Here is a 27,025-nt window from a genome sequence, read left to right on the forward strand (position 1 = left end):
AATATGATGTAATCCACAAATATGTTGGCCTGTGAGCATAGGTTGGGCACATGTGGGTGGGAGCCATGAAGGAAATCTCCTGGGATCCCTAAAGAATTACTCCTGGGATTCTTGCAAGGGTGAGGTGAAGCAAGCAAAAATGAGTCCAATTTTGGAAATGTGTTTCCTAAAGCTCTTCCATGTGGGACTCATGGGTCTCAGGACAGAGGTGTGGGTTAGGTATAGATTTGGGCATCACTTTGAACTCCTGGATATGAATTAGATCACCTCATGACTGCAGATTAAGTAGGTAGGAAAATAGAAGAAAAATAAATAGATGAGTCTGTAGACCATGGGAGAGGTGGGATGGGAAAACAGCCACTTGAGCTAAAGGCATGTTCCCAGAGAGGTTGATAGTGCAAGATGCTATAGAGTTGTGAGAGCTAAATTCAGGGAAGCGGTGCTGGAGGGCATACAGTGAGTTGCTGACTGCTGGATTCGATGAGAGTTGTTTGGGTGGAGTGATGGGGTGGAATCTCTCACCATTTCTGGGATCCTGATTGAGAGGTGTATCCTTGGCTGTAACAACATGGAAACACAATATATGATGTCCCCTGCCTGTCATAGCGGAGATAAGAGTATATGACCCACATATTTTGTTTTCTTTTGGCACTTTTCTGGAGCTGATCCCTAAAGAGCCTGTGTGTTCCTTATTTGACACTGGTTGTAATATTGGGGACCATGGAGAAGCAAAGAAATCAAGTGGAGAGCAGGGACTGAGGAGATATTCAGTGACTAAAGTGCTTGCAAGGCCTTGCAAGGGTGAAGACCTGAATTTGATTTACATAACCCATGTTTTAAAAAATGATGAGTTTTGGGGCTGGAGAGATGGTTTAGTGGTTAAGAGTTGCTGTTCTTCCAGAGGACCTGAGTTCTGTTCCTAATATCTACAGCATGTAAACTAATGACCACCTGGAACTCCAGCTCAAGGGGATCTGATGCCCTACCCTGATCTCTTAGGGCACATGCACACATGGAGTGTACTGTCCCCTGTCATCCCTCTCCCCCGCCCCCCCCCAACAGATGTGGTGGTGTACACTTGTAATCTCAGTGCTGGGATGGCAGGGGCAGGCATGGCTCTGAGGCTTATTGGCCAATTAGCCTAGCTACACTTGGTAAGTTCTAGGTCAGTAGAGACCCTGCCTGAAAAACAATTGTGGGCAGAACCTGAGGAAACTCTAGCCTCTACACTCATGTGCATATGTGCCCTCATAACACGTTCACTGTGTATAGCGAACATATGTATGGACACACACGTGCACACGTGTGTACTCAGAGCAGGAAGGGGAAGAGAGGAAGACCAGTTTGCAAGGCTACTTTTAGCTGCAGAGTTCTGAATGAGCACGGTCTTTCTTCTTCTGTGCCCTGTGCTCAAGCTGCTACTGCAGGGTGAGACTTCCTGTCATCGTTGCTGAACTATGTGGCCCAGACAGCTGCCTCTCCTGCCTTCTGCTGCTCTGTACCCATTGTCATTGCCTAACTTTCTGCGCATGCCCACATGCGTATTTCCCACTCTGGAGAGGAAGAAGTCATTCTGAGGCAGGAAGCTTAACTTCTCCATAGCCCTCTATCCTTTATAAGACCCACATTCCCTCCATCTTGGGAAATGAGATGTCTCTCCTCTCCACACTCCCTTCCAGCCTTATTTTCTTAATCTTCTAATTTGCCTTTGAACTATGGTTTTCCCAACTTTGTCCTCATTCTAGAAATTTCCTTAGATAATCTCATTTCCCCTCGCAGCTTTAAAACTCACTAACGTGTCCCTGCCCCCAGTTCTCCATGGAGAGTCTAAACTTGTCTCTGGAGTTCTTTCTACTTTCTGAACGTCTTCAGTTGGTAGCTCTTTGAGTCCTTCAAATGCAACTGGTTAACCCATCTTTCATTCCCCAAGTCCATTCCACCATGTGGATGGAACCAGCACTGATTAGTGAAATCCACTCAAATGATGAGCCTGGGAGAAACCACCCACTTTTTCCTATATCACGGTTCCTGGACCCTTCTACCTGCACACACCGTGTGGCACTTCTCTGCTGTGGTCTAGTCAGCATGTCATTTCTTGTCTGTCTCGCTCACCCTGTCTTCTAGCCAGCCTTCCTACCAGCATTGCCACAGGTCTGATTATGTTTCTTGTCTGGTTGAAACTTTCCAGAGCTTAACCTTTTCTTTTGGAATTAAAGCGACTCAGCCTGGCCTCAGGCCTGCAAGGATCTGCTCCATAGCACCCTTCTGCCTCAGGTCTTATAGGCTTCCTCACATGCATCCTGGAGCCCACCCATGCTCCTGGACTTCTTGTAGATCAGGAAGGCCAGTGTCTTCAGGCAGGTACCTCCTGAGCTCCTCCCTGTGCCTCCTGCGGTTCTGCCTTGTGTGACTGGCTGACCTAACACTTCTTTCTTTCTTACATGAACTTTCCAGCCTAGAGTCACACGTTCCTCATTTTTATGCTTTAGGAGCCCCTCTGGTCTCTCTTATTATCTGTTTATGCCCAGTTTAGGATGAAATTTTTCCCTAAGACCATTGGCTTTCTAGACATTCAAAGGTTGTGTAACCCTGTTGTTGTGAATTTAGATAATATACAATTAGAATCCCCCACTAGATCACCGCAGATATAAAAAAAAGAGAGCAGATTCACATTTACATAGAATTCAGTGGAATAAATGTGAGATATTTTAAATCAAAAGACCCATCACCCACACTGTCTATGCACACTATTGCTGGGAGGCGCTTTTTTTTATTTTCAGCAAAATTCATTTCTTTGCTTTGCAATATTTTATTTCAAGAGATTTATGAAACACACACACACAGAGAGAGAGCTTTCTACAAGAGTTGTAGGTATTCTTTTTGAAAGATAATAGGATAGAGTTAAATATGGTTGTAGTATGGAGAGTGCATTAAAATTAGGACTTTTTAGTAAAAATTCAAGAATGATTAAAAAACTCTAGGTAAATCTATTTCTTGTGTATTTCCATTTTTTAGTGGAGAGGACCCCGATAGAGCATAACTACATAAAAATGCTAAAAATTTTAGGACATTTTTTGGTGGTGCTAGAGATGGATGCCAGGGCCTGCACATGCTGGGAAACCATATATCACTGAGATACACCCCAGGCTTTCTTCTTAATGTATAAAATAACATTTCTTCGTAGGTACAACTTACTATCATCCTTTGCGTTGTTATGTAATTTTTTTTGTTTTACATTTCTGATTTTTAAGAGGCCATTACTACATATCAGCCCACATCAGGGGTAGAGATGATGGTCAATACATTTTTTTTTTCAATATGAAGAAAAATTAAATTTTTCATGTATATACCCTCACAGCTACATTCTTTGCACAGGGAACCATTTATTCTATATCTAATAACCTCGTTCATTATAAAAAATGCTTTTGAGATTGTACAGGCTTCTAAAACCAAGTTAGGAAAAGTGTAGGCATTGCAGCCAGTATGATGCTTGACTGTCTGTGTGTCCCATGGGAACACTGGATGGGTGAGTTTGCCCCAAACGCCACCCAGTGGGAAAAGTGACTTCACAGGTCCTTGGGTGAATGCTTAAAATCATTGGAAACAGCCTGAGGGAGAGAGTTGATTCTGGAGAGCAAATAATTTACATATGCAGAGCATATAATTTATGAAATATAGACATAGGTGTACCTTCCCCTTAATCTTTGTCCAAAAGGCAAAAAAGTGTCTTAAAAAGGAACCCAACCTCTTTCACCATGAAATGTAAGATGCATGCAGTGTAGAAAACAGATACACATGCCTTAGCAGAAAGCACCTGCCTGTGGAGCCATTCTTAAGCTCCCGACAGGAATGTTGCACTCCCCTCGCTTGCCGCTGCCACTGCTGTGCACCCATAGCGCTTACTGGCCTCGCTGAAAAGTTACAGCTTCTGTGAGACAGTGTAAGAGAAAGCAGAGGAGTCTGAGGGCAGGTGACTGGGGAGTTTCAGTTAAACAGGAACACAGAATGTCATTGTTTCTCTCAAAGCTTGTAAGGCTAGACATCGACCATAGCTGTTGTGATAGGACCTGCCACTAAGGTTAAACACTGCAATTATTTGGTTCCTCCAGAAAGTATTAAATTCTGAACGATGCTTTTGAAAGTGACTGCAGAACTACTACACGTCTCTGATGCACACTAGTAACTTGTTTCCACACAATTCCAGGACGTTAGCTTATTGCCAGTGGGTGGACAATCTCAATGAGACCCGGAAGATGCTGTCTCTTAGTGGTGGTGGTCCCTTCAGTAACCTGCTCAGGTGGGTCGTGTGCCACATAACAAAAGGAATTGTGAAGCGGGAGATGCACGGCCACGGCATTGGCCGCTTCTCGGAGGAAGAGATTTACATGCTGATGGAGAAGGACATGCGGTCTTTAGCAGGGCTTTTGGGTAATGTACCACACCTTCTATATTTTCTGTGCTTACTGTTGCATGACTAGTAGAGTGCTGCTGGTTTACAAGCTTAACTTGGTTGGGGTTTTTGCTCCCACATGTATGTAGGTTGCATTTCCACCATTTAACTGAGTCCTCCAATGTCCAGGAGCGATCTCTGGTATTAGGGGTATTAGGTTTTAGTGTGGTTACTGAGGTCCCATGTGAGAACATGTGGAGCACACTTCAGCATCAGGACCAGGCTGTAAGGGATGCTGCCATTTCCCAATGTGTTGTGAGGATAGGGTAGTTCTGAGCAAGGAACCTCTTCTATTTATAAATGGATCAGGATGGTTGTGAGCACATCTACAAGTAAAGTTAGAGTTGGTGACAGTCCAGTTTCTGATCTTTTTTTTTTTTTTTTTGCGTGTGTTTGTGTTGACTCTTGTCAGCTTCTTATACTGTTTGTTTTGGTATGTAATCTTAGTTTTGTTTTCCTAGTGTGTTTTAGCCCAGATTTTGTATTTTATTGTACATCATAGGCTGAATTGTGTCTGGGGAGCTTCTTAGAAAGGCCTTAAATGCCCATGGTCTAGTGAGGATAGATATAGACATATTCCATTCATCAGCTGGCCACAGATAGCCCTAGGTTTCAGTAGTTCTGCACTGGGCGAGCTTGATTCTTGGCTACGACAGTTCACAAAGAGACTTCTTAAAGGAAGGGCCTAGATGTGAACCAAAGCTGTTTAATATGGGGCAATTAAAGGGACCAAGTCCTCAGTGGGACTTCTGGTTTTATTTTCAGAAATTGGTTTTGTTCACGACCATTCCCTCCTGTGGAGGCCATGATTTCCAGATCTGTCACCAACCTCATCTGAGAGCATTTTAGATTCCTTGCCTCTGTGAAGGAGTGGGGCATGGGATTTGTTTTGTTGAAACCTATCTGGTGCTTTGGAAGTGGAGGCTCAATGGGCATAACCTTTCTTGCAGAATCATCTACATTGACCAGTCTATTGTTCCACATTCCAGATACTTGCTGGACCTGGAGTCCTCCCTTGGACTCCATTTGGTGCCTTGCTCTGGGAATTGTGGTCTATGAGCTTTTGACTTCAGATGACCAGCCCTTAGTTGGGTCCTTCTTCCTTCACAGTGGCCGTGCCTGTGTCTGACTGACTCCTCTTCCTCTCTAGTTTAAGCTGCTGGAAGCCTCAGCAAATAAAGAGTTGAGTCCCAAAGTTATTATGGCAAAGATTATGCCAGTAAAAGCCTTTAATGATTGATTTTTTTATATTTATTTATTTTTTCTTTTATTTATTTCATTTTACAATACTATTCAGTTCTACATAACAGCCACAGATTCCCTTGTTCTCCCCCTTCCTGCCCCCTCCCCTTCCCCCCAGCCCACCCCCCATTCCCACCACCTCCAGATCAAGGACATCCACGGCTAGGCCCCGGGTGGAGCGCTGGGAGTCTAATTAGTGAGAAAGAGGAGGGTTTATATGAGCGAGAATTGTTAATGATTGATTTCTTAACCAGAGCTTTGGTAAACAAAACTTCACTAGAGTGTTTCTTAGGGGGCTGGGTGAAGGCAGCAATGAAAACTGATACTTTCTCTAAGCACTCGATGACTAGACCAATGCTTTGTTCCCAATTTTGGGGCGTCAGGGGGCAAATGCATCACTGGTGGGTAGACTGGAGGCCCCGTAAGCATGGTACTTGGCCCTCACTCAGCACATTTGCTGCAGTTTCAGACATCAGTAGTTGACTGTGGTCTGAATTAAATAACAAATTAAATATTTGTTAATTTTAAGTTGGGTGCTGTTCTGAATACCGTGTTGAATTCTCTTGGTCCTGCCCTGTCTAGCCCAGGCTGTATATGAATCCTTTCTGTCTGGCAAGCACTCAGCACAGCTACTGGTTGCTGCCACCAGGTAGCCACAGGTCACTGTGGGAGGTGTTGTAGTGCTTGTGTTGAAGTAACCTCTCTTTCATGTAATTACAGGATTTGCACTTAACTTCATTAGAAATACTGTTTTCTAGGAAAAATGTGTTTGGAACAAAAACCTTCTTTCTGACTTTTAAATGTATCAATTATATAACTTTGGGAAGGTTCAGAAAAGTACAGAGGAGGAAAATAAGTCAAAATAATTTTGTAGCCTGTTGATAACCTAAGTTACCATTTGATGTCTAACTTTTAATACTTTTATATATAATTTTGAATCATGTATTTATGTACATACATTATTTTTCTTTCTTTTATTTTTCCATTATTAAGTATTCTGTACCATGTGACTTTATGCCTGGTATCATACTTGATGCCAGGAAAACTTACCAGATAAACTCTGCTTTGCCTACTGCTTGTCTTATACTTTGGTTCTGTTAGTTCCGAGTCTACAGATACATTCAAAAAGCAAACGGAAAATAAGACAGCATGAGAATAAGATTTGTACAGCTGCATCTATTATTAACAAAGAGACTCCCAGCTGTAGGCATTAGGTCTGCAATGAAAGTCAGAAAAGACCATGGAATCCAGGACAAAGTCAAATAACACTACCCATTTGATAGATGAGGAAACTGAAGCCTACAGAGACCGAGTAACTTTCTGAAAGCCACGCAGTTAGGTAGAAGTGAGATAGGGAGCAAATCTGGAAGATCAGGCTGAAGACATTATTTTCTGAGTCCTTGCATGGCTTGGGTTCCAGAACCCTGATTAAGGCGATGAGGGAGTAAAGAAAGCTCAGACACATACAGAAAAGCTGGGATTGGGTGGTGTGAACTCTCTGATGGAGATACTGCAGCACCCTAAGTTCAGTGTGTTTGTTATACGAGTTGAATAAGGAGTCAAGGACTCCAGGTTAGGTGATTATGGTAGGAGCAGTTTCTGGGGGGAAGCAGCCTCAGCCTGTAAATATGGGGTGAGGGGACAAAGCCACGGTAGACATTTTTACACACACTATCAATAGCCACACATGAGCCAGGAGGGAAGACTTTGCCACTCCCACGAGGCTGAGGCACTGGGGTCCTTGACATGGCCGTGCCTCTATTAACAATACACATTCACCCAGGACTTCACTGGCTTCCCACTACCCAACTACGACCCCAAATTTCCTTATAAATTATGCTTTAAAGTGAATTTTTATTATTTCAGGCTGGCATCTTTAGAAAATTCCCTGAAGTAGGCAGAGCTTGGACTATCAAATTAAGAAGTGGTCTCTCAAGTACTGTTTAAGAATGTGTTATTTGCTTGCTCCTAGAAGTGGACTATGGGATGATTCCTTGTTGTCTGGGAATGTAGCTCTGTTGCAGAGTACTTGTCCAGTGTAAGACCCTGGGCTCCACCCCCAAGACTGCAAACAAAACAAAACAAAACAAAACAAAACAAAACAAAACAAAACAAAACAATTATGGATATGTCTGTAAATTGAGGTTGTATCCTTTCTTGGGAGGCATGCTTTTAAGAGCCTGATCAGATAAGAGCCAAATGATAAATGCGATTTATAAATGGAAGTGAGAAAAGCTGATTTCCAGAAAGCATCAGTTGCTTAATAAAAAATTTATCGTGCATTTTCTAGTGTGAAGTATTTCTTTTGAGCATGAAAATAGCTCAGGGTTTCTTTGGTCTTCAGCCCTTGTTGACATCAGGTTGGCACATTTGTAAGAACTACACGTATTGGCTATTTTAATAAATATCTGTGATCTTGATTATTTAACGAAGGGTAAATGATGCAAAGAAGTGAGTTCTGCCAGAGGCAGCTTCCTGCCATCTTCCTAAAACTATGTAATTACAATGAGGTACAGTTTTACAAAATGGTTATGTTGTGTTGTTGGATAAAAGGAATAATTTAATTCTGTTTTTCAAGTAAACAGATACTTGGCTGGTCACTTAGTTCTGGGTTAAGTCATATATAGAAGATTAAACTTTTCTCAAAAAACAACATAGAAAAGCATTTGCAATAAGAAACAGAAAATCTCTAGCCCTTGTGGGCTAACCAACTTACCTGTGGTTCTCAGACTTTCCAAGTCACAAAACAATACTGTATTTTGATGCTTTTGAAAAACAGATTTTATAATGTTGACCACAGTTTGAAATGTACATCAGTTTCTTTTCTGGAATTTCTACTGGTTTCTAAGGCTCATGATGGAGTAATAGGTTGCTGGGTGTGGGGATTGGATTTGGTGACCACCCATCTGATCACTGTATGTGTATCTGATCATGATGAAGCAGTATAGACTATTCTATTATAGTGCTTCTTTGCTTTTAATTGGGCATCTATAGGTCCTGGGTGGTGAAACGATCATTATCTCATTTGACAGATGAGTAATTGATAAATGGAATTTGTTTGTGGGATGGAATCATATATGGGGAGAATAATTAAATCCATTTTCAGGCATGGGACCAGACTGCATAGGTGGTGGTTAATAGTCACTGTCTGCACATAGTTAGCAGACAGCTAAAATAACCTCAGGATTTCTTGATCTAAGAATTAATTCAAGAAAAAAATATTAATTTGTGAATCTTTTTTTTCTAGTTATAGTCTCATGTGGCACAGTCTGTTCTAAACTCACCATGTAGCAGCATCTGGCCTTGAACTCCTGATCCTCTTGCCTCAGAGCCCTGAGTATTGGGATTATTGGCATGTGCCATCACGAATAGCTTAAATTATGGATACATTTAAAAGATAGGGGCAAAAAGAGTAACAGGCTCTAATGCCCCTACAAGACCCATTTCCGTGGCTAGAAACACAGTAGGAGAATGTATTTGTAAAAATGAGAATTCAGAGCTGCTTCTTTTATCAAAGAGGTATGCACTGACTCGCACACTGAGATCTTTGTGAAGGGCTTAGATGAACAAGTTTGGCACAGCTCTGAGTTACCAGGGCTATCATGAGAACTGCATACTGTTGGTAAGCATTTACAAAATCATTCACTTGTGAGAGGTGTCTCCACGAAGAACAGAATGCAAAGAGGGCAGTGTTCGGGGTAGTGATTGTGGGCAGGATATGGTCATTCCCAGAGACTTCTTTGGGGATGGGAGTGACATTTAAACTGAATGCTGAAACATAAGCCAGAGTTAGGCAAGCATGTGTGTGTGGAAGGAGGGCAGGGCTGTGATGGTGAATTGAATAGCATGGGATAAGAAAGGAACACCATGTAAAAAGATCTAGAAATCAAATGCAGCTGGGAGCATTCAAAGACTGAAAAGGTGGCCAGGGTGCTTAGAAACTTTACAAGGGCAGAGGAGTGTTAGTAGACAGAGGTAGGCAGGGGCTGAGAGCATACAGGTGTTATGGCACATAAATATTTTTGTGCTTCTTGTCTGAGAGCAAAGGGGACCATGAGAGACTTAAAGTAGAGAGGTGGGACCTGGTGGAATGGCTCAGCAGATAAAGGCACCTGTTCCCAAGCCTGGTGAGCTGATTATGATCCACAGGACCCCCATGGTAGAAGAGAAAGCCAACACTTAAAATACTCTATGACCTCTACACACGTGTGTTGACACATGTACCCACACACATTCACATGCAGAGAGAAAATTTAAAAAACTCAATAAAAATAAAAAGTAGGAATGTTGCATTCCCTATATATGTTTAGTGTGATGGTGAAGTGTGTTGTGGTGTGTGTGTGTGTGTGTGTGTGTGTGTGTGTGTGTGTGTGTGTGTCTGTGAAGAAGAGGGCTGTTACTGACCAGGAAAGATAAGAAGGTATTGGGACCACAAACAAGCTGGTAGGGTTGGGCCGACAGTCATGGATTATGGCTGAGCTTAGAGACAGAACTGGGAAAGCTAGTCATTGTGGAGGGGAGTGGTGCTGCAGAGTGATAATGAGTAACTGAGTTAGGGACATAAATGTAAAGGAAAAAGTAGCTGTTCACAGAGCCAGTGTTGGAGGGGGGTGTAGGCAGATTTTTCTGTCCCACCAGCCTGCTCCCAAATAACCACATGGAGACTTCTTATTAATTATGAAAGCTCAGCCTATAGCTTAGGCTTGTTTTTAACTAGCTCTTATAACTTGACCCATTTCTATTAATTTATTTTCTGCCTCATAGTTTTGTTACCTTTACTCTGCCCAGATTGCTTCCTGCTTCCTCCGTGTCTGTCTAGCAACTCTGCCTTTTTCTTCCCAGCACCCTCTCTGCCACGAAAATCCTGCCTAGATATAGAAAGTTCAGCTTTTTATTAAACCAATCAGAGTGATAGATCTTCACACTGTACAAAAAGATCATTCCACAAAAGGGGACTTGTGATTATAGGTATGGATGTGCTGTGTCTGAGACAGACACGTGAGTGGAGATGAAGTATGAGGTAAAGGGAGCTTGTTGTTAGTGGATAAAAGGCAAAGAGTTTATCAAGTTGTATTAGAGCAGTTGTGTAACTAAGTGAGTGGAATTCTGATTTCACGTGACACAGATGGACAGGTTAGTAGAAGCCATGGTTAGTACTGTTTGGTCTCACATGCCTACAGAAATGATAGTTTTTTCAAAGTGTTGAGCTTCGGTGTGTACATCAGTGTGAGGAGGGGGGATTGTGGTGGCCCGAAGGCTGTGAGATAGCTTTAGGAGGTAAAGTTGGTTTTTTAGTGGCTGCAGGGACAAAGTCTCTTAACTTTCTTCCAGGTAGAAAGCTGACCTGAACTCTGAAAGAGGTCAGAAGGTTGGCAGAAAGCTGTTTTATGTCTTCAAATCATGAACAGGCTAACATTGCAGTTAACTGTTTTGTCTATTGATTTTGTGTCAGTTATGCATAGTTGTTAATTAGGTGCTGTGCTAAGTCTATGGGAAGCTTAGGCTGTCTAGATGCCTCTAGGCTCCAGCTGCAAGGCCCAAACTGTCACAATATGTGAAGATGTCCCATCTGATCTCAGAAGCCTCTTCTTGTCATCATTTAGCAATAGGACAAGGTCAGAAGATGGACATAGGAAATCATTTTTTATTTATGAGGGGATGGGCAAGTAGATCCCTATAATGAAACAAAATGCTCAGGTGAGTTATAAAGGAGCCGCTGGCTTTACAGAGAGGGGCCCCTGATTTATTCTGCACAAGCTGCACCAAAAGTAACTGTATCTGCTTAGCTCAGCCACTAGGTGGACCATTTCTAGATTGCTTCATCCTGCTGGATGCTGTGACATTCTGGTGGCAAGGAAACCTCCTCCTCTGTAGAAAACATTTGCTTTAAGATCGAGGCAGATTCACGGCAGGCTGAGCATATTGCTAGTTACCTAATAGAGTGACACCATCCAAAGACAGCTCTCTGGGGACGATGCCTGTCATGTTCAGTACTTTTCTCAATGACTTGTTTACAACTTTCGAGAAATTGGTTTTCCAGTGACATTGGGTGGAAAAGAATCAATGTTGGATCCATAACAAGATGAAACCTAGCAGGGGTATGCTGTGGCTAACGCTCTATATAAATAAAACACTGATGGCCAGTGACCAGACAGGAAGTATAGACGGGACAAGGAGAGAGAAGAATTGGGGAAACAGGAAGAAGGGAGGAGAGACACTGCAGCCACAGCCAGGACAAGCAGCATGTAAAGCCACCAGCCACGTGGCAAGGTATAGATTTATAGAAATGGGTTAATTTAAGATATAAGAACAGTTAGCAAGAAGCCTGCCACGGCCATACAGTTTACAAGTAATATAAGCGTCTGAGTGATTATTTTATACGTGGATTGTGGGACTGCGGGGCTTGGGGAACCTGGAGAGAAGCCCTCCAGCAACAGGGGTAAATGTTCAGTTTTGTAGTTAGGTCCAGAAATTACATTGCACATATTCAGAGCAGGGAGACCCATATAAAAGCAGAGCATTGGGAGACTTTGGTTGATTTCTATCTTAGTATGTCTCCAGTGTCAAAGGAACACTAACAACTTAGTTTGGGTGGATTGAGAGACGAGGTGGCCCAGTGAGTGAAGCGCCTGCCTGAAAGCATCGTGACAGCTGAGGAAGGATCTTGCGATAGGTGGTTTCTAGCTGGTCTCTCCGGTGCTCATGGCTGCATGGTTTTATGTTAATTCTCTAAGGAAGAAGAGGAGAGTTGTTTTCCATGGAAGTCAGAGGGCAGCTTTTGGGAGTTGGTTCTCGCCTTCCACCTGGCTGAGGCAGGTCACCCTTGTTTCTGCCACTACTTTGCAGCCAAGTTCTGGCTAGTGGAACACCAGGCCTCCTGCTGATTCTCCCAGGGGTGCAATGCAGATGTCAGGCTCCTGTCACTCACTGAGCCATCTTCCTGGCCCCTGAATTTTCTTCTTTTGTTTTTTTTTTCCTCTAACGATTTTGATTTGGACAATTGAAAACTTTGATCTTTTTAATAAAAGTTTTAATCAACGTATATGAATTATGCAAACTTATGAGGTACAATGGGATTGTTTTTTGAAATGGGATCTTCCTAAGATGACTCAGATGTTCTTGAGCTCAGATGTTGCTCCTGCCCTTGCTTCCCCAGTAGCTAAGATTATAGCAGGCGCCGCTGGACCCACTTAATGTCATATTGTATATATATATTTTGACATAGTGTATTTTTTACTTGTTTTTTCTATTCTATTTTAAAAAATATTTCATTTCTATTTTATGTGCATGTATGTAGTGCTGCATGAGCTTATATGCACTATGTGCATGCAGGTGCCTATGGAGGCCTGAAGTGGGTGTCAGGTCCCCTGAGGTTCTGGGAACCAAACCCCAACTCTTGGCAAGAGCAGTAAGTGCTCTTAGCTGCTCAGCCACTTCTTTAGCCCCCTATTCTGCATGTCAAACAAAAGAACATAACAGAAAGAAATGCCTGGGCTACCTTCACATTAGGCCTTGACTGGCTGCTGCTTGGAACACATTGTTCCCAGTGAACACAGTGGAGAAAGCCTCCCAGCTGGGCAGTGAGAGAGGATGAAAGCAATAGTTTGTATCTATACACACTTTAACACATCCAGTGTGTGCTGTGAACTCAGGCCAGCTGGGAAGAATAAAGACGTAGAAATAATTGTGCCCGTCAATCTGGCCAAAAAGAGAAGATCCTCATAGAAAAGAAGATAATAGATATTAAAGAGAATGTTCTGGAACCTCAAAGCCATGCTTCATAAAACAGGCTTTGAGTGATCTCCACACTGTGGGGGCCTGTTTAGAACAGTGACCTGTAGCCTGGCTGCTCTTTCAGATCACCTGGGTGCAGGCAACACCTGTGTGTAACCTGGTAGACAGCCAGCTCCACAGCCCCATGGCGGCTGAGTAAGTCTGCATTCCCAGCTGTGTCTATGAAGAGACAACTTGTAAGCTGAAAGCTTTGCTTTCTATCATCTATGTGAACTCTACATCCCACTGATAAGTCTGTGTGTTTTATTTGTTTGCTGATTGGTGAATGGTCTAAACAGGTCTTAAATCTGATAGAGTGGGGACTTGGCTGTTGAGGGAATGGAGGACTGGGTAGGAGACAATTGCAAGGGCACATGAGGGTCTGAGCATTGGTGTCCACTATAAGAGAGAATATTGTAGTTTTTTGTTGTTGTTGTTTTTTTCGAGACAGGGTTTCTCTGTGTAGCTTTGCGCCTTTCCTGGAGCTCACTTGGTAGCCCAGGCTGGCCTCGAACTCACAGAGATCTGCCTGGCTCTGCCTCCCGAGTGCTGGGATTAAAGGTGTGTGCCACCAACGCCCGGCTGTAGTCTTTTATTAGGGAGGGGGTCAAATTAGAAGAAATCCGGTTTACTTCAGTGCTGTTGAGAAAGTGACCTTGATTGGGTCTAGTCACATGATACTTAACCTGGCTTTTCCTTGCTTTCATATAAAAAAAAATCTGTCAACATTAACTATAGATCTAAAAATTAAAGTATTTGTAATAATTCCTTGCCTCTTAAAAATTTTAATAGTCTATTGACTCCAAATTGTGTTGTCCATGTACTTCTCCATGTGGGGCCGTCTGCTGGAGCATGGTTGATGTACCAGGAGCCACATCCTTAAAGAAAACTGGTTCTCCTCCCCCAGAAGACAAACTGCCCATAGCTCCTCAGTTGTGGATGAGGGTCATGGATTCCTTTCCTATTCATGCTCAAGTGTTGACTGGCTTGCTCTTGTGGAGGAACCCACAGCTGCTGTGAGCTCTTGAGTGCAGTGGTCCTTTCATGTCGAGAAGGCTGGTTTTGCTCCAGCCCTTCCTGACCTCTGCTGGCTCTTACAGGTCTGTCCATCCCCTCTTCCATGATGGTCTCTGCCCCTTGGGGAGGGTGTGTGATACAGATCTCTCATTCCTGGCTGAGCACTCCATGGTTACTTATTATTAGTACTTTGACCAATTGAGTGATTCTGCAATAACCACCATCCACTGCATAAAGGAACTTCTCTGATGAAGTCTGAGAGCTGCACTGGAATGTGGGTAGTAACATATGAATTCAGAGGGCAGGTTGATACTATGCCCGTTTAGAAAAATACTAATAGTAGGCTCACCTCTGGGAACTTAAAACAATTATATTTACTTATTTTATTTGGTGTGTGTGTGTGTGTGTGTGTGTGTGTGTGTGTGTGTGTGTGTATGTGTGTATGTGTGTGTGTACATGAGCTCAATGACATACATATGAGGAGATTGGAGGACAACTTGTGATACTCGATTCTCCTTCTACCATGTGGATGTCAGAGATGGAACTCAGGTCATCAGGTGTGGTGACAGTGCCTTAACCAGCTGAGCCATTTCACTGGTCCCTAACTGCAGACTAGGTGGTTTGTTTTTTTTTGTTTTGTTTTGTTTTGTTTTTTGTTTTTTGTTTCGGTGTGAGTAAATTTTAGATAGTATTTTTAGAAGTACTTTGCAGATATTCTGGCCGTAAACATGCTGTCTACACACATCCTCACAGGCATCGCTTCTAAAGAGCAATCCAGCTGCAGGCGACTATTCTCCATGGGCCTCCATCTTGTTCAGCTGAGGCAGCAAGTGAGGTTCAGAGGGGCTGAGCAATGGGTGTGGGCCATTCATCTGGCCACGGGGTCTTCTGCTTTATGTGCCTCTGTGTTTGCAGCGGTGGGTCGTTAAAGTCCCAAGTCAGAAAGGCATTGGTTAGACCTGTAAGTCCTACTTTTTCCTTTGTTAATCCAACTCTGGTGAGAGCTTAACTCTTCAAAGGACCATACTGGAAATCTGTGCTTAATGATTGAAGGGCAGGGGAAGATTTTAACATATTGATTAGTGACTGTAAATTGTGTGCTGCTGTCTGCTGGGAAGGCTGCTAGATCACCTCCTTAGGAAGTACTAACTCCTCCTCATTCCAGACTTCCAAAGGGAGGAGCAGGGATAGATAGCCTGAGGGTTAGTGATCCTGAACCGGTTTTGGATTTGTGAGATCAGGCCCCGTTTGTGTGCTTCAGGGGACAGCATAGTTGGAACCTCAGTTTGTGGTTTATTTTCCATTCTCCTCTTTTCCTTTTGTTATTTTTCAGACAGGTTCTTTCTTTGTAGGCCAGGCTGACCTTGAACTTGTTATGTTTCCAGGATGTCCTTGAACCCATAGCCATCATCCTGCCTCAGCCTCTTGTGTACCGGGCTAACAGGCTCCTTCCACCATTCTCCTCTTTTCCACTTTCCTTGTTTGTATTTCAGTTAGTACAAATATGTTGGTGTGAAGAATAAGTTGATACATAGTATGCACACCAAAATTTGTTTTTAGAGGAATAAAACTAAATATGAATAAATATTGAGTTCCTAGAAATCTTTGCAATGTATTAGTAACACAGATTACTTGATATAATTTATGATAAACTTTTTTGTTTTATTCTGGAATATTCTAGCTTCTTCTTCCTTAGAGAATAGGGTTTAACTTTGTGTTTACATTTTGGGGTTCAATTCCTAAATGAATCCACTTATAGTGTTGTGCCCACGTCACAAGACCCCCGAGCAAGACCACCACAGAGCCAATATCCAATGCAAAACACAAAGGGGTTTATTGATAACAAGCAAGCTTGGTCTTGGTCTGCATCAGACATCTGACACAGTGGGTGGAGGAGAATGGCCCCGAGCACTCACTTTAAGGGGTTTGTATAGGAAAGGTTTACTTGCAGCTTGGAATTGGACCAGGGGGCTAGGGGTGAGGTAGTTCTTTGAAGCTATTGGCTGAACTATAAGCATGAAGTTACTGATGGCTAACAGGATTCAGGGTATCTACAGAGACATAAATTTTTACTCCCTGTGTCCTGCTTTTGTTGAACCCAGGATATATACATTCAGATTTATTGTTCCAGTCCTACTCTCCTCTGAGGTCAACTTCTGGTCAGTTGAGCCCATTACTCCCCATATCTTGTTTTGCCAAGTCCATACTTAGGCATCCAGTTTGTATGAGGGTTAGAGTCCCTAACGGTGGAACAAAGGCATGGAGCAGGAATGGCGGAGCGCTCACATATTAAAACAGAAGTAGGAGGCAGAGAGACACAGGAGTGGTACTGGTCTTTTGAAACCTCTAAGCCTGCCCCCAGAAACACACCTCCTCCAACAAGGCCAGGTCTCCTCATCCTCCCCAAACATTTCCACCAACTGAGCCTGTGGGAGTGATTGTCATGCAGACTGCCACAGTTTGCTCCTCCAAGTTAGCACCCCCTGTCTGATTTGGGTTGACAGATGTGGGTAAAATTAGTTAGGTGATGACCCGTTCTATCCTCATACATTTGTGAACATTTTTGCTTCTTGTTCAACCTAGTTTTATCTATATTTATTTAAACTATTTAATTTGTACTAAAAAAGATGAGGAACTAATATGAAGACCTAGAAAGGATTTATATAGCTTCCATTATTCTGTAGTTTCCTGGAGGCTTCATCTCACGTGCCAGCTCTGCAGCTCACAGGACTCCCGAGGAAGTATGACTGGTTTCTGACTGTTCTGGGTGATCCCTAGTTTTTGTGTATAGCAGCCAATAAACCCCAAGGGCATTCTCCTGCATGCCAGCACTATGCCAAATGCCATTCAGGAGCATTGACTGCTCACGTTGGTGCTCTCCATGAGCAAGCTAAGTAGAAGGATACCCGGCTAGGTAAACAGTAGGGCTTGGGTTTGGACTTAAAGAGTCTGGGAGAAGCTAGCAACCATTGCTGAGCACGTTTCAGGCTTTATCTGGCTATGCATGCTTTCTGGCCCTTCCTGTCTTTTTCTTTACAGGTTCATTACATATTGATAGGTTCAGATTTTGCCTACCCCCCACCTCTGCTTATCTTTCACTGCATGCTCCCACACATTTACTTTCCATAGTGTTCTCTCTCTTGAGTCTCAGGTGCTTTCTAGCTCTTCACTTAGATATCTATAGACTCTTCCAATGGAGTAGATCTTCAGTCAGCACCTGTCACCTTCCCACCAAACTAGTGCCCCCTATGACCTCCCTTGGTGAATGGGAGCCTCATCCGTTTTTTGCTCAGATGATCAGAAATTGCTTTCTCTTTATTGTCTGCCTCTGGCTTCAAGTCCTTTACTTGTCTATTGCTACCTTCTTTCTAACCTCATTTTTTTAAACCCAGTTCTTGCTTGTTGTAACCGAACAACATGTGCTGTCTCCATGTTTCAAAACCCACCCTCAACTTAACCCTCCAAGCACATGCCTTAGCTGTTTTGCAACCTTTAATTATCTTTTTTTAAAAAAATTGCATCTCTAGGTCCTTCTTAATATTTCTGTGTAAATATCACCCCCCAGTGATTATTTATAGTTACTTCCTGTGATGGAAACTCCACGAGAGTTTGTTTATTCTATTCATTTCAGTATCTCAAGCCCCCAGAGCTGTGCCCTGTATACAGTCAAGATGGCGTCGACAAGAGCTGCCATTCATGCAGCACACACAACGCACACAGGCAAGCCGAAACATGGGATGTAATACCTACCTTCTTAGGAACACAGTTCAAAATAATTGGTGTATTACGAATGTATTATATATTCTGCAGTATGTACAAAACTACTGAATATAAGATATGCATCCTAGTAGTGAGGTGATGACAATGTTTTGTGTAGGTTTGGTGAGAATTAAGTGGAGTAGAGTGTGTGTGTGTGTTTGAGTAGAGAATATTTTCATTAATCCTCACCAAAAGCACCAGACAGTAGACATTATTCTGACTATTATTATCGGTGGTATAATTATGTCTGGTTTGTAGAGGGGGAAGACCCTGGCTGTAGAGATGCTTAGTAACTGGTTGCTCCCTGGGAAGATTGATAGACTTCACTGTCCCAGTGCTCACCAAATTCTGTAGTCTCTTGCCTGCTTCTGCCCTGAAGCTGTGGAAGAAAGAAGCACCTGCATGCTTGTCTGGATCTGCTCTAGCTTCACGGCTGCTGTCCTAACCTTTAGTTTTTTTGTTTTTTGTTTGTTTTTTTGAGACAGGGTTTCTCTGCGTAGCTTTGCGCCTTTCCTGGAGCTCACTTGGTAGCCCAGGCTGGCCTCGAACTCACAGAGATCCGCCTGGCTCTGCCTCCCGAGTGCTGGGATTAAAGGCATGCGCCACCACCGCCCGGCTCTAACCTTTAGTTTTATCTTTTTTTTCTAGAGCGGTTCATCTAAATTTTAGATCCTAAAATGTAAACTAGAACCAAAGCCCTCCACTGTCCTTTGCTGAAATTGAAACTCTCCTTTCTAACTCTTAAGCCTGCTCTCATTATGTCCACGTTCCCACGTGTCCGCATGTGCAGCTGCCACACTGTAGAACGCTTACTTGCTCAAGTTCACTGCATGAGCTCTCCCCTGCCTTGCTTGATACTTATCTCTACTTAGACATTTTCTTTGTATTTTCTCTCCTTCCAACCTCGTGGAATTATGTAGATTGTTGTTTCTCCTCTGAACAGTTTCATTTTCTGTATGAACCCATTGTGGAAGCACCATTCATACCTGCTCATGGTAAGGGGTATTCCATCTCTCATGTGCCCATCTCCTCCGCTTTCTCCCAGCCTTGCTCATGGACATCATCATGTTGAAAAAAATTTGCTGACCAGCTTTCCTGTGATCTTGGTACCTACTAAAAGACCTGGTAAATAGTTAGGTGCTAAGTAACTGTGGGGGCAATGAGCCCTGATAGATGGGGTAGGCCCAAATAATCCAATGGTTATCTTGAATACTTATGAAGGTCGTTGCTCAGCTCCTACGTTCTAGACCCTATAGTTATGTGATATTAAATATTGAAAGGAATGATTTTAATGTACAAGATTTAAGGTCAAAGTATTGTAAACTAGTTTCCATTCATTTAAGAACAATGATATTTTCTGAGTTTCTTTAGTGCCGGGCACTGGCCAGGTGCTGGGAGATGGAGTTTAGAGCCAAGTCAGATTTCATTATCTACAGTGGTTTCTGTCTTGCCTGAATTTATTCTCCAGACAAAGCTCCCAGAAAACCATTCTGATGGGACTATCAGGGCATGTTGGTACCAAACAAGCCCCTCAGTAGTTGAGTTCATTTGCCTGTTAGCATTGTCTGTGTCTGCTTGTTTTGAGACAAACTTTTCCCATGTAGTTGAGGAGGCCTTGAACTTCAAGTCCTCCTTCAGGCTTCTGACTGCAGGGATTACAGTGCTATGCTTAGTCTCACTGTCCATTTTTAAATATTGTTGTGAGAGCACAGTCTGTGTCTTAGTCAATGTTCTATTGGTGCTGGAGAAGGAGCCAAGAATTTTAAATCTGTGTCAGCAGGCAGCAGGAACACACACACACACACACACACACACACACACACACACACACACACACAGAGAGAGAGAGAGAGAGAGAGAGAGAGAGAGAGAGAGAGAGAGAGAGAGAGAGAGAGAGAGACTGGCTCGAGTGTTTGAAACCTCAAAAGCCCACCCCTAGTGACATATGTCCTCAAACAAGGCCACATCTACTCCAACAAGGCCACACCTCATAATAGTGCACTCCCTAGTGACCAAACATTCAAATCTATGAGCCTATGAGGACCATTCCTATTCAAACCACCACATTCCGCTGTCTGGCCTCCATAAGCTGATATAACCTTATCATAATGCAGAAATGCACTCAGTCCAACTTCCAAAATCCCCATAGTCTCTAACAGTCTGAACACTGTTTAAAGTCCAAAGCTCAAAGTCTGTTTAGAGACTCATGCAATCCCTGGGTTGTAATCCCCTGTAAAATCAAAAGCAAAAAGTGGGTCACATGCCTCCAACAGGCAGTGGCACAGGACATTCATTGCCATTCCAAAATGGAGGAAAAGGAGCACAGTGAAGAAATACTGGACCAAAGCAAGACCAGAAACTAACTGGACAAAGTCCAAACTCTGCATTTCCATGTCTGATGTCAAAGGTCTGTTCAGATCTCCAACTCCTTTCAGCTTTGTTGACTGCAACACACTTTTTTTTCTCTTGGGCTGGTTTCATACCCTGTTAGCAGATTTCCTTGGCAAGTATACCATGACTCTGGTATCTCCAATATCTTGGGGTCTCCAAGGCAATCCAAGTTCCACCTTCCCTGCTTCACACGATGACTTCTCACGGCCTCCACGCAGGGACACCCCTGATACATGCCTGGCCTCAATGGCTTTCCTTAGTCATGGAGGGAGATTTCATAACCCATTTCTTGTATCCTTGACTCTAAAGACAGAACCATGTTACTGAAGCTGCCAAGTTCTGTTGCTTGCTGGGGCTAGAACATGGCTCCTTTGTTCAACTACATCACTAGCTTTCTAGTTTTGATGATTTCCTTCACTGCCTAAGATTGGCTGTCCTGGAACTCACTCCGTAGACCTGGTTGAACTCAGAGATCTGCCTGCCTGCCTCTGCCTCTGAAATGCTGAGATTAAAGGCTTGTGCCACCACACCAGGCCCTAAACTTTTCTTTAATTCCTTTTTACACGTTAGAAGGTTAGCTGTGTGGGGTCTTGAAATGAGGTCACCACCCCCTTTATTGAATCTAGCATCAGGTTTTTCTTTAAACTTTTTATCTCCTTAAGCACTGGACTTGACTCCAGAAAACTTTGGTGCTCCTTTTCTCCTCCAACTGTACGTTTTGTATTTTACATTTGCTCATTTTCATTGTAGATCTCTGTAAGTATGGCCACTAATAACCAACCAACAGTCAATATTAGGCTGTCTTGAAATCTCCACTGACAAAGCTGTTAATCATAACTCTTCAGGTAGATTTTTTTTTTGTGTGGACAAGGGCAGAAAGCAACCACATTCTTCATCAAAATATCATAAGAATGGTCTCTAGGTCACACACTAATATTCTTTTCCTTTGAAACCTCTTGAACTAGGCCCCCACAGTTGAAATTACCCTCAGCACCATTGTCTTCCATGCTTCTACTAGTATGGCCCATTAAGCCTCACTTAAAGCATTCAACTGCTTTCCTAATCAAAAGTCCCAAAGTCCAGCCAGACGGTGGTGGCACACACCTTTAATCCCAGCACTCAGGAGGCAGAGTCAGGTGGATCTCTGTGAGTTCAAGGCCAGCCTGGGCTACAGAGTGAGTTCCAGGAAAGGCACAAAGTTACCCAGAGAAACCCTGTCTCGAAAAACCAAAAAAAAAAAAAAAAAAAAAAAAAAGTCCCAAATCCACTTTTCTCCAAACAAAAGCATAGTCAGGCCTATCATGGCAATACTACTTACTGTCCCTGTTGCCAACTTCTACCTTAGAGTTTCTGCTGCTATGAAGAGACACCATGACCACAGCAACTCTTATATAGGAAAATATTTCACTGGGGGCTGACTTACAGTTTCAGAGGTTTAGTCTTTTTATCATCATGGTGGGAAGCATGGTGGCATGCAGGCAGGCATGGTGCTGGAGAAGGAGCTGAGCATTCTACATCTAGGTCAGCAGGCAGCAGGAAGAGAGAGAGACACTTTGTCTGGCTTAAGCATTTGAAACATCAAAGCCCACCCCAGTGACACTCTTTGTCCATCAAAGCCACACCTACTCCATCAAGGCCACACCTCCTAATAGTGCCACTCTCTGGTGATCAAGCATTCAAATCTATGAGCCTGTGAAGGCCATTTTTATTCAAACCACCACAGTCCGCTGTCACACATTATAATTTAAGGTCGGGTATAGTTAATACATTCCCCACACCTTTAGTCAGGTGGTTTGTTTTTATTATGAAACAGAAAAGTAGAACAATAATACAGTAAACACCTTTATATCTATCACTTTAACATTTGGACACACTTGTGTCATTGGTGTGTGTGTGTGTTGGAAACTTTTAAAAATGACTGACTGACACAGCATTTACTTTTAAACCCTTTTGAATATAGCTCAGTGGAATAAGGATGTTTCCCTCCTGACACGGCCACCTCTAGAAGGTACCAGTGACCTGGGGTGCATCCTCTGTGACTTCTCCCTGGGGAAGCATAGGCCAGACTTACTTGTTTGCTTCTAAAAACTGAATTATGAGAGAATCAATGGGGTGATATCCTAAGCTTTGATTACATAAGATGGTGGTCTGTCCTAGGCCTCCTGTTCTAGCCATTGTTACTTTCTTCATCACTTGCTCTGACAAGCCAGCTTTGCTGTACAAAGGAACGTGCACCTAAGAAGAATTGTCCTTACCCAAGAGCCAGTGAAGAACTGAAACATACTAGCAGCTAAATGAGCAATTTTCTTTTTAGTACATCTTTCTCAAGTTAGCCCTGATGTATTGGTCATCATGGAGACATCAACTTACTGTAGCTGAAGTTTTCCTGTGTCCCGCCCAGTCCACAGCTGCTCAGACCCAAGTAAACACACAGAGGCTTATATTAGTTAAAACTGCTCAGCCATTAGCTCAGGTTGACTACTAACTAGCTCTTACACTTAAACTCAGCCCATTTTTGTTAATCTATATGTTGCCATGTGTTCTGTGGCTTTACCTGTGTGCCATCACATGCTGCTCCCTGGATGGTGGGCTGGTGTCTCCCTCTCCTCAGCCTTCCTCTTCCCAGAATTCTCCTCTCTGCTTGTTCTGCCTGTACTTCCTGCCTGGCTATTGGGCAATCAGCATTTTATTAAACCAGTGTACAAAAGCATTATCCCACAGCAACTTACAAAGACAGAAGGTTTATTTTGGCTTACAGAGACTATTCATGGTCAGGTAGATTTATTGCTTTTACATGTTTGATAGTGGTGTTGGATGGCAAGGATATGTAAACATGTCAAAGTGAGACTGCTCATTTCATGGTGGGAGGAACGAGGAGGCCAGGAAGGAGGGAGAGAGACTGAGAGAGCAAGAGATAGATAGATAGATAGATAGATAGATAGATAGATAGATAGATAGATAGAGATAGATAGATGGATGGAGATATCTGATGTCCCTTTCAAAGGCATGCCTCTCCTGACTTAAAGATCTCCCAGTGAAGTCCTGCCTCTTTAAAAAAATTTTTTTTTATTCATTTAATTTTGTTATCTCCCAAGAGAACCCCTCTAGGGGTGGACTCTTTTTATACATGGGCCTTTGGAGAACATGTAAGATCAAAACTCTCACACCTGGCTGGTATCTTAATTGTAGAGTGTGAGAGACCCTGAGCCAGTGGCACTGAGATAAGGCTTCCTAGGTTTTGGGCCTATAGACTCGAGCTCATTGAGCAAGGACACTTGCCACCAAGCCTGGCAACCTGAGTTCCGTCACCAGGATCAGCATGGTGGCGAGAACCAACTTCTGCAACTGGTCCATTGATATCTACCAATACTCCATGGCACAAGTATTCTCTCTCTCTCTCTCTCTCTCTCTCTCTCTCTCTCACACACACACACACACACACAAATAAATAAATGAAATTAAAAATAGGGTGGGCATGGTGGCACACACCTTTAATTACAGTTACTCAGAAGGCAGAGGCAGGTAGGTATTTGTAGGGGTTTTTTTTTTTGCCATTTTTTCTTTCTACATCCTGACTGCAGCCTCCCCTCCATCCTCCCCTCCCACTCGCCCCCTTCCCTCTACCTCCCTTCCATCCACCCCTCCTCCATATTTACTCAGAAAGGGACAGACCTCCCATGGACATCAGCAAAACATGGCATATCAAGCTGCCCTGAAGACCAAGCACCCCCACCCCCTGTATTCAGGCTGGGCAAGACAACCCAGCATGAGGAATAGTTTTCCAAGAGCCAGCCCAAGCACCAGGGACAGACCCTGCTCTCATTCCCAGGAGTTCCACAAATAGACCAAGCTACACAACTGTCACATACATGCAGAGGGCCTCGGCTGGTCCCATAGAGGTTCCCTTGTTGTTATTCAGATTCTGTGTGTTCCCATGGACTAGGGGTGGGTGGGCATGGGAACCTGAGGGATTGGGCTGTGGGGTGGGTGGAGGGGTAGAGTACTGAGAGAGATGATTGGAAAGGGGAGCTTTACAGAGTCAGGTAGAAGCCTGATGCAAGGGATATTTGGAGGTTTTAAGCCAACCTGCTCTACACAGCAAGTTTCAGGACAGTCAGGGATACATACAGAGACCCTTGTCTCAAAAACAACAACAACAACAACAAACCAAAACAACAACAACAACAAAACCAAAAACTGAAAGTTTATTGTTGTAAGCTGCTAAATTTGGGGGGTTAATTTGTTAGTAGCTTGCAGTAACACTCCAATATAGCCTTAGCTCCGTTAATTATAGTGGGCTCCTTTATTCAGCTGCTAAGTTGCGGAGAATAAAGCCAATTTGTCATCGGTCCTAAGAATTTTTATTCAATTATTGATAGCAGGCACTGGATCTTGGATATTTTCAAGTTGTTTCGATAAAAGACTTTACGTCTTTTAGAAGTAGCATCTTATTGTTTAGTCTCTGAGAGACTCTATTATTGCCACCATTCTGGGCCTAGCAGGAGTACTCTTATCTTGACTGTGAAGAAACTGGGACTAATTCTGGGATTACAGAGCATGGCATGTGGAGGGGTCTTTCTGTGGATTCCATGATCTTTGAGAAGGGAGTGTGTATGGGGGGGCCTAGGGAGGGGGAGAAGAGGTGTGACCACTCTTAACTTTTTTATGGTCCAGACATAAGCAAGAAGAGCATCGGCTAGGCAATAATGAAATCTCCCACAGAGTGGGATTAGAGGTTCAGTACTGTACTTGCCAAGAAGCCTCATACAAAACTTTGGCACGGTGCCCAGAGAACTGAGACAGCAGAGGACTCCTGTGTTTAAAGACAAGGCAGGAACTTGGGGAGACAGTTCAACTGCTTACATGCTTCTCATGCAAGCATGAGGCCTTGAGTTTGACCCCCAGAACTCATGTAGAAAGCTGGGTGCTGAGGCACATGCTTATATTCCAGCACTGGGGAAATGGAGACAGGGAAGTCCCTGTTCAGCTGTCAGCCAAACTGTTCTAATCAGTGAGCTCCGCTTCCCTCTGAGAGACCCGGCTCAGAAACCCCAAAGTGGAGGGATGGTTCCTAAGGAGCAATGCCTGAGATTAGCCTTTGGTCTCAACACATATGTGCACACATGTACATGTATTTGCGCCTGTACCTGCACATGTGAATCCCCCGCCCCCACACAAAGCAGCTGGACTTCCTCCTCAGGGACCTGTGCTCAGGGATTTGATTTGTATATGGTTTACCACTCTAGGCAGGTCCATTGGTGCTGATTGTTAACGATATTTACCAGGTTTGCTGCTTACACCGATGTAGAAAGTGATTGAAGATCTTGGATTCCATCTAAGATGACACATGCAGCCCCTAATTGAAGTAACACCCAGGAGTATGGCATCTGTTTGTGAAGCTGAGCTCTTCTGGCCCTGATAATCAAATACAAAGCCATTCACCAGGGTCTGATGCTGTTCTGTTTTCTTAATAGAAAGGCATGCTCCTTGTAGAAGGTTTGGAAATAAAATTTCAGTCTGACATTGAGTTTGTATAATAGGTTCTCTAATCATTAAGCTAAATTTGGAGGTTGCCAAATGGTCTGTATAAGGAGAGAGTCTGAATAAAGAGACAGACAAGTGGATTCATTGTGATGCCAAAAACAAGGCAGCCAAGGCAAAAATGAGGGAGCTTGTCTTGATGAGTTCAGTTGCATGTTTTATAGTTTTTAGCTTCAAGAGTGTACTTGGGAATTCAAAACTGGGGAGGGACATTTGACTCATATGACTTAATTTTCTCTTACACTTATTTGTGTGTGTGTGCACATGTATGCATGCGTGTGTGTGTGTGTGTGTGTGTGTGTGTGTGTGTGAGAGAGAGAGAGAGAGAGAGAGAGAGAGAGAGAGAGAGAGAGAGAGAGAGAGAGAGAGAGAGAGAGCACACATACGGAGGTCAGAGGACAACTTGAAGGAGTTCTCTTTTTTCACCATGTAGGTTGCAGGGATTAAACTCAGGTTGCCAGACTTGGCAGCAATTGTTTTTACCCAGAAAGCCATCTTTCAGCCCCCACTTACTTGGCTTTTATAGCTTTCAAATTGCTCTATCGCAGCCAGATGGATCCTCAGACCCAGAAACAACAATATTTAAGCAATATGGGAACAGAGGAACAAGTCTGGTTAGTAGTGAGTTAGAAACATGGGTTTCTTTGTTCCAGATGCTAGCTGTAGATGTTAAGACTTGAGGAGCTGTTGTTCAGTGGTGTTGAATTGCAAGAAGTGAGCCTAGGAATCTTTTGGCCCTTCCAACAAATACTTTCATCATCCAGAATTCCCACAAGCCTGGTCTTATGTATGGGTGCAACCCTCTACCTACATTTCCTAGGCTGACAAAATATGCTTGTGGGTGCTTTGAGT

At 43.3% G+C, this 27,025-nt stretch overlaps 1 protein-coding gene across 3 annotated transcripts in view; it reads left to right on the plus strand.

Annotated features, from left to right (window-relative positions):
- The window catches only part of Faxc (failed axon connections homolog, metaxin like GST domain containing), an 81,404-nt gene that overhangs the window by 18,602 nt on the left and 35,777 nt on the right, over window positions 1-27,025 (plus strand). For all 3 annotated transcript variants that reach the window (XM_028877998.2, XM_028877999.2, XM_028877997.2), the window contains one exon: window positions 4,205-4,428. In XM_028877998.2, the coding sequence (XP_028733831.1) occupies window positions 4,205-4,428 (224 nt within the window). The remainder of the gene's footprint in view (window positions 1-4,204; window positions 4,429-27,025) is intronic.

This window comes from Peromyscus leucopus, chromosome 2 (assembly GCF_004664715.2).
Source record: "Peromyscus leucopus breed LL Stock chromosome 2, UCI_PerLeu_2.1, whole genome shotgun sequence".
Lineage (NCBI taxonomy): Eukaryota > Metazoa > Chordata > Mammalia > Rodentia > Cricetidae > Peromyscus > Peromyscus leucopus.